At 44.9% G+C, this 7,911-nt stretch overlaps 1 protein-coding gene across 3 annotated transcripts in view; it reads right to left on the reverse strand.

Moving 5' to 3' along the window:
* LOC139179605 (zinc finger protein 135-like) overlaps positions 1-7,911 on the reverse strand; it is a 30,041-nt gene that overhangs the window by 5,121 nt on the left and 17,009 nt on the right. For 2 of the 3 annotated variants that reach the window (XM_070779237.1, XM_070779236.1), the window contains exons 2-3: positions 7,392-7,552; positions 588-1,766 (exon numbers count right to left, since the gene is read on the reverse strand). In XM_070779237.1, the coding sequence (XP_070635338.1) occupies positions 823-1,766; positions 7,392-7,467 (1,020 nt within the window). In that variant the 5' untranslated portion in view covers positions 7,468-7,552 and the 3' untranslated portion in view covers positions 588-822. Of the gene's footprint in view, positions 1-587; positions 1,767-7,391; positions 7,553-7,790 lie in introns of all 3 variants that reach the window. The other variant, XM_070779235.1, reaches the window with a different exon arrangement.

Here is a 7,911-nt window from a genome sequence, read left to right on the forward strand (position 1 = left end):
TTCTGCCCTCTAACTCTCCCAAGAATCTCCCTGAGAGCCCAGACAGACTGAAAAACAGAAGAAAGGAGAAGTCTGACACATGCAGTTCAGTCTACTGGATTCTACACATAGCAAAGCCCATGATGTGATACTGAGAAATTATTTGGCTTAGAAAATTGGCCCATTTATTTAAAGCTTCTATAACATATAAAACAAAGAGAGATTCAGTAGTCTGCAGGATACTGAGGAGCAAAAATGGTGGCCCTAGAAAACCCAAGAGCCACTTCCATGTACAGTGACAACCAACAGGACAGGTGAGATAGAAGGAAACTATTGGTTTCAAGGGTCATCCTGCTGCTTTCCTGATCCATGAGTCTGAATCCCCCTGATTTGTTCTTCCCTGGAATGGACCTAACTCATCCTGTTTTCAGAAGATGACTGTAGAGATTTGAAAAACCAACCATAGAATCTCTCTCTGATGTAGATCCTCAAGATCAAATAAAAAGTAGTGCAAACTAAAAGTTCCATTTCAGTCACCCCCTCCATGGCGTCACTCTACCCCTTCTGCGCCCCTTTCTGACACACAGCAAGGCTCTCCCCATACCCACCATTCCCCCAACGTGAACTGGCCAATGCTGAGTAAGGCAGGAACTCTATCTAAAGGTTCTCATGCACTGAATGCATAAGAGATTTGTCTACTGTGTGGATTCTCAGGTCTTAGTAAGAGGTGAACTATGACTGAAGACAGTCCACATTCTCTACAGGCAAAGGTTTTCTCCCCAGTGCAAGTTCTCTGATGTCAGAGCTGAACTCCGACCAAAGGCTTTACCACCTTCACTTCATTTATGGTTTCTCTCTTGTATGGGTTCCCAGGTGATGAATAAGGTATGAACTGTGCTTGAAGGTTTTCCCACATTCTTTACATTTGGAAGATTTTACTCCACTGTGAGTCTTCTGGTGCTGAATGAGGTAGGAGTTGCAACTAAATGCCTTCCCACATTCACTGCACTCATAAGGTCTTTCTCCAGTGTGAATTCTGTGATGTTTGAAAAAGAGTGAACTCCTACTGAAAGATTTCCCACACTCATTACAGCCATAAGGAGTCTCTCCTGTATGGACCCTCTGATGTTCAACAAGGTGTGAGTTCCGACTGTAAGCTTTCCCACAGTCACTGCACTCGTAGGGTCTCTCTTTGGTGTGAACTCGCTGATGTTCTGTTAGATGTGAGCTCTGGCTGAAGGCCTTTCCACATTTGGTACATTCATAGGGTTTCTCCCTAGAGTGGATTCTCTGATGTCGGAGGAGACTTGAGCTCCGGCCGAAGGCTTTTCCACACTCGTTACACAGGTAAGGCATCTCTCCCGTGTGGGTGACCTGATGCTGGATGAGGTGTGAGCTGCGCCGGAAGGCCCTCCCACACTCATCACATTCATAGGGTTTCTCCTCAGTATGAATTCTTTGATGCTGAGACAGATTTGAACTATGGCCAAAGGCTTTTCCACATACATGACACTTGTAAGGCTTCTCTTGCGTGTGGATTTTCTTATGCTGAATAAGGTATGCATTCCGCCTGAATAATTTCCCACAAACATTGCACATTTGAGATTTCTCTTCAATAAGAACATATGACTGCTGGATGAAGTCTGACATGTTACTGAAGTTTCGCCCATATTCATAGGGTCCCTCATGTTTGTTTTGTTCACATTCATCTCCTTCATGTGGTCGTGTCCCTACTTCAAGAGTTTTCTGCTTTATAATTAATTGATCCTCAGTCCAGGTCTCACCATCTGACAGAAAATACAAAAAAGGTATATGTAACAGTAAAAACTCCTGGTGGGAAACAGGATGATTAAAGTATTCCAGGTTATTTGGTTCAAAAAAGTATGAAAAATGGCCTTGAAGTACAGGGGGAAAAAATGGATACAAGCTGAGCAGATCTGGAGAAAGTAGTGAGTAAACTAAAGTGAGGATTTATAAATGAAGTACCTAATCAGACAAGTACACTGGAATTAGCAGAATAGGAAAACAGAGTTTGAGGAAAGTGAGATCTTCTCAGAACACAGGAAGGGTGATGCTGGGGATTCTGAATGGAGAGAGGCAGGGACTGAGCAGATAAACCAAAGAGAACTTCACGCAAAGGTTCTGTCCACATGGTACCCTGGCCACATGGGTTGTCACTGTGGTAACAGGAAATACTCCCCATAACCAGACGCAGCACCTTCCTCATTCCTGCTGTCTCTCTCCACAGACAGACGCTCACATGCTCACTCACATGACATACTCAGACCTTAGAGGAACCGTTTTAGAAATGGTGCCAACTGAGAGGATTTGATAAAGAGAGGGGGAGAAGAGGAGGAAATGCTTAAAGTATGAAGCATGGGGTAGCAAGAAATACTTCCGTTATCTATTTCAGCTCTATTCCATATCTTTCATGTCTATTTCTAAGAGAACCAACAAAAACCAACTCTGCACCCTAGTTGTATCTAAGGGAGACAATGGAAAAAATCCGTTTACTATTAATACATTTCTCCTCCTAAGTTTTACTTATTAAATATGACTTACTGAAGTGCAGTATGTTACAGAAAGAAGGCCTCGGCTTAGAGTAATATTTCTGGAAGAAGGGGACGCTGAGGAATATCCAATGTAGTATCATTTCCATTAGCAATCAAAGTAAAACACATGCAGCCCAGATTTTAGTAGGGAATGGTCATTGTCTTTAAGGAATTTAGTAATTATCTGATATCAGAGAACCATATTTATATTTGTTCTCCACAAATTATCTGGTATCAGAGAACCATTTTACATTTGTTCTCCACCTCCAGATATGTCTTCTATACATTCCATTGGGATATTGGTTTTAATTTTTTGTGCGTGTGATGGGAACCTTTAAGATCTACTCTATAAGCAACTCTCAAATATACAACATGGTATTGCTAACTGTAGTCACCATGTTATACCTCAGCTTCCTGGGACTGACTTACCTTAGAGCTGTAAGTTTATACTTTTGACGCCCTTCATCCAGTTCTCCCACTCCCCACACCCCACTTTTGGCAACACCAACGTGTTCTCTGTATGCATGAGCTTGGATTTTTCAGATTCCACACACATGTGAGGTAATACAATGTTTGTCCTTCTCTGACTTATTTCACTTAGCATAATGCCCTCCAGGTCCATCCATGCTGTTACAAGGGCATTATTTGCATCTTTCTTATGGCTGGATAATATTTGTCTGCTGGTGGACACTTCGGTTGTTCCATGTCTTGGCTACTGTAAATAATGCTGCAATGAACTTGGATTTCATTTCCTCTGAATAAATACCCAGAAGTAGAATCACTGGATCATATGGTAGTTCTATATTTAACTTTATGAGAAACCTCTGTACCATTTTCCATAATGGCTACACCAATTTACATTCCCACCAACAGTACAGGAGGGTTCCTTTTTCACCACATCTTCATCAACACTTGTTATTTCTTGTCTTTTTGATAACAGTTATTCTAACAGGTGGGAGTGGATTGCTGGTTTACTGTTTGTACGTCCCCTTGCACAAGTGTTTACTTACCTGTTAGACTGCAAGCTCTGAGGGAGCAGAGAGAGACTTAGGTTTCTTCTCCATCTTCCTGATCTGGCCTCTGCCTGTTTCTCCAGCCTCATTCTGATCTTCTCCCCACACGAAGCCTCTTTACTACCTGTTGAACCACTCTCGTCACATGTGATGGCTGTGACATTCTAGATAAGGTGCCTTTTACTTGGCCCACTGCCCAACATGGTTGAGACTGTCAACCTCACTGCGCTCAAGCCCTGTTCAACATCACCTCCTCCATGAAGCTGAAGGTGATCCTTGAAATATTCCTCAAGTCACATAACAGTCACTCAGAACATTTTATTGAGCACCAACAACATGCCAGGTACAGTTCCAGACTCTGAGATCTGTCAATAAGCAAAACAAAAAAAATCCTCTTCCATTTTACTAAAGGAGATGGACAACAGACTATGTAAATTACATACTGTTAAAAGATTATAAAGATGCTATAAAAGCAAAAAAGCAAGGAACAAGGATTAGAGTGCCTGGGAGAGTGGGCAAAGGAGATGCAGTTTTAAATACCATGATCAAAGGAAGACTAAGAAAACGGCATTTAAGCAAAGACTTGAAGGAGATAAGGATTTCTGAGAAAGAGGATTACAAATAGAAGAAACAGCAACTGCAAAGGCACTGGGTATTCCTGAAGGCAAGTGTGACTGGAGCAGAATGAGCAAGAGAGAGAGGAGTAAGAAATGAGGTCAGAGACATAAAAGAGGATCAGAGAACACAGGCCACTGTGGCCACAGGTTTGTAAAGAGGTTTTACACTGAGCGAGATGGGAAGCCACTGAAGGGTTCTGACCAGAGGAAGACAATATCTGACACTTCAACAGGATCATGCTGGCTGCCATGCTGAGGAGAGACCATGGGGAGGCAAGTGCAGAGACAGGACAAGCAACCAGGCTGTGGCAACAATCCAGGTGAGAGACGATGGTGACATGAACCAAGATGGCGGCAGAGGAGGCGGTAAGAAGTAATTGGACTCTGGAGAGAAATGCTGACAGTCACATGGGTGGGATTCCTGACTGATGGATACGGATATGAAAGAAACAGGGGTTTCCCTCTAGATTGAGTAGCTGGAGGGATGGTGTTACCATCTCCTGAGATGGGTGGTGAGATGTGCAGTATTCATCAACCAGCTACAGCATCTCCAATAATTAAAAACAAGATTTCCAAGTGGCAGCTGTCATACCAGTCTCTTGAGATCGACTTGTCCCAAACTGGCACATACACTTCCAGTGTGCGAGTATTTGGTATATTCTTCAACTCTCCTGCAGCTTTAACATTTTTCGGAAAAAAAAAAAACACGGAAGGAGGCAACAGTGACCAGTGACTCTCTTCTCTGCTCCACATTCACTCAGTAAACAAATACTGTTGCTTCTACCTATGATGTACTTCTTGATTTTTTGCCCCTGCTTTCCTATTATCACTGCTAATATGCTCAAGTCAGATTCTAATCACCTCTCACACTAAACAGACCAGAATCTCTTCCTTGATCTGCAAGCTCATCTGCTAGCCTCCTGTGAAGCAAAGTTTATGTGCTTCAATTTCTAACAAACAAAATCTAAACTCTTTGGCTGGCCCGGTGTCCATCTTCCACGATCTTACACCACTCTGCCTTTACAGTCATCCTCTATCAGTCTACTCTGTGGTCCAATTACTCTGAACTGTTCCCCGAACATTTATCTCCCCACACAATTCCTTCTCCATTCAACTTTCTACCTCCACCTGCTACAGGTGGTTTCACTGCCAAGGGCCCAGATTCAATCCCTGGTCGGGGAACTAAGATCCCACAAGCTGCATGGTGTGACCCAAAACAAGAAAGAAACAGGTGGACAAACAGGAGTGGGAAAGACCCTGAGAAGGCAAGAGACAGAATCAGGAGAAAATGGTGCTGCCTATACCAAAGAACAAGAGTTTCAAAGAAGAGCAATCATGTCAATAAAAATACTAAGGGGTCAAAAAAAATTAGGGCTGAAGGAAAAAAAAGTGTCCAATGGATTCATTCGTTAAGCTACTGGCAACCTGGATATAATCAGTTTCGATGGAGTAAAAGCGGTGCCCTGAGCTAAGTGAATGGCAGTTACAAAGCTAACAGCAAGTGGTGAAGGTTTTTTTTAAGAGGTATGAGAGCAAAGGGAACAAAGGTGATTACACCTCTACTGCTGAGTCAACCACCAAGTCCCACAGGCTTCCATGTAAACGTCTCTAGCGTGTGTGTATTTATTTCCTTCTGGGCAGCCACCAGTCTATTTCAGGAGCTTGAGGGAGGAGCCTGCCCTGCACTGAGGTGACATGCATGGGACACTGGGATGTGTGTGATTTGGGGAGATAGAGGGTGTAGGCAACAGTGACGCAGAAAAAGGACACAAAGGCACAACAGCAGGTAAAGCAGAGTGTTTTTGGCATCTCCTCGTGCAGACACACCAGTCTGGCAGAGCCTGTATGGGGAAACATGGAGACAACGTTTAAAGCTGGGTTCAGATCACGCTGCAGAGGACCCTGAATGCCGGGACCCGAATGCCAGGTTATAGAGAATAGACTGTATACAGTAGGCACTGTGAACTAACATAAATAAATGAGTATTTTAGGAAGGTAAATAAGACACTTGGCCTTAGAAAGATGACCACTGAGGAGCCTGTGTAAGAGTCTATCCCTTCTGACCTAAAACCTGATTCTTTTCTTACTCTAAATTCTTTCAAGGCCAAACATATGACTTTCTAAGGCCTCCAGGGCCAATATCCAGTTGACAAGGCTCTCCTCTTGTGAACTTTCACACTGTTTATTATCCCATAATCTCTCATAGATAACTATTCCAACTCAACTCTAAGCTGGTGGCAGGGGCTAGATTTTCTTCCAACTTAGTCTCAGTACCTTGTAATAACAATTCAATAAATACTTGAGTTAAAAATTAGCCTAAAACAGAATTAGAGGCTAAACATGTAAAATAGTCTCCCAAACATAAACCTTCTCAAAATCCTTGATGTGGATTATCTAAGCCCTTGTCCCTCAATTAAATAATCCAATCCACTTTTTTTTAAAGGCCAAGATACAGCTTCCCAGGTACAGCTTCCCAGGTGGCACAGTTGGTAAAGAACCCGCCTGCCAATGCAAGAGACACAAGAAACATGGGTTTGATCCCTGGGTGAGGAAGATCCCCTGGAGAAGGAAATGGCAACCCATTCCAGTACTCTTGCCTGGAAAATTCCATGGGCAGGAGCCTGGCAGGCTAGTCCATGAGGTCACAAAGAGTCAGACATGACAGCGTGCACATGCGAGCACTACACACACACACACACCAGATAATGGGGGGATAGTACACTGAAATTTCAATGCTGATGTCTACAGTTCAATCTCATTTTCCATCAGCGGGTGGCTGGCCTGTCTACTGTACTCCACAGGCAGGGCACTCTCTTGAAGTTTATATCCTGGGTGGAAAATGTATCTTTCCTAATGATGAAAGACAGCTTGCCAAGAGAAGCCCAGTCTTTTCCTGGTACTTGGGATATAGGACACACTTGGCTGGGTTCATTCACTTATTCAGTTTACTTAGCCTCTCAAAGGCCAAGCAAGTTAACAGGTGCTGGAATGACAGATCCGAAAGACTTAGTGACATGGACAGTGCTGCTGCAGGTCTGCTCCACAGTAAGAGAGAAAATATTAGTGATAGGCTTCATTTACATGTAACAGAGCTTTAGGTTAAAAAAAAAAAAGTAAGTGTCTCGAACCAGGGTATTTCTAAGTGCACGGTTAAGCATGTCCATCTGATCTGAGGCCTCAATGGAAAGGACAAACTTTAGAAACAGAAAGCAGCTAGGTCAGCTCCTCACCCTTGGTCTTTCGAGGCTCCTGCTCGGGGGATGGACACGGGGAATCCAGGGACATCTGCTCGGGCGGTTTCTCCATGGACTGGGTCCAAACCCCGGTGCCGCTCCAAGGCCAAAGTCTTCTCTACAAGTCTTCAGAATCCGACACAGGGGAGGGGCAGCCACTTCAGGACAGAGAGCGAGAGGGGACAGATGTAGGGGAAACAGTAGGTGCCGCTTCCCAAAAGGCTCCCTGCCGGGGGTCGGACGGAGGAGCCCTGTCCTCCCAGCAGGCAGGCTGGGCCCAGCCGCGGGGAGCGCCCGGCCGGCAGCACGCCCCACCCCGGTCCCACTGGGGTCCCCCCGGCCCGACTCTCTTCGCCGCCCCGCGGACAGCCGGCCCGGCCCGGCCCGGACACTCACGCCCTCCGCTGGCCGATAGCGGCAGCGTCCGCCACCACGGCCTCCAGGGAGACCGGAAACGCGGGTTCCTCGGCGCGCACTTCCGGGGCCATCTAGGCAGCTCGGAGGTCTAATCTCGATC

Source organism: Bos indicus, chromosome 25, assembly GCF_029378745.1.
Source record: "Bos indicus isolate NIAB-ARS_2022 breed Sahiwal x Tharparkar chromosome 25, NIAB-ARS_B.indTharparkar_mat_pri_1.0, whole genome shotgun sequence".
In the NCBI taxonomy this organism is placed as follows: domain Eukaryota; kingdom Metazoa; phylum Chordata; class Mammalia; order Artiodactyla; family Bovidae; genus Bos; species Bos indicus.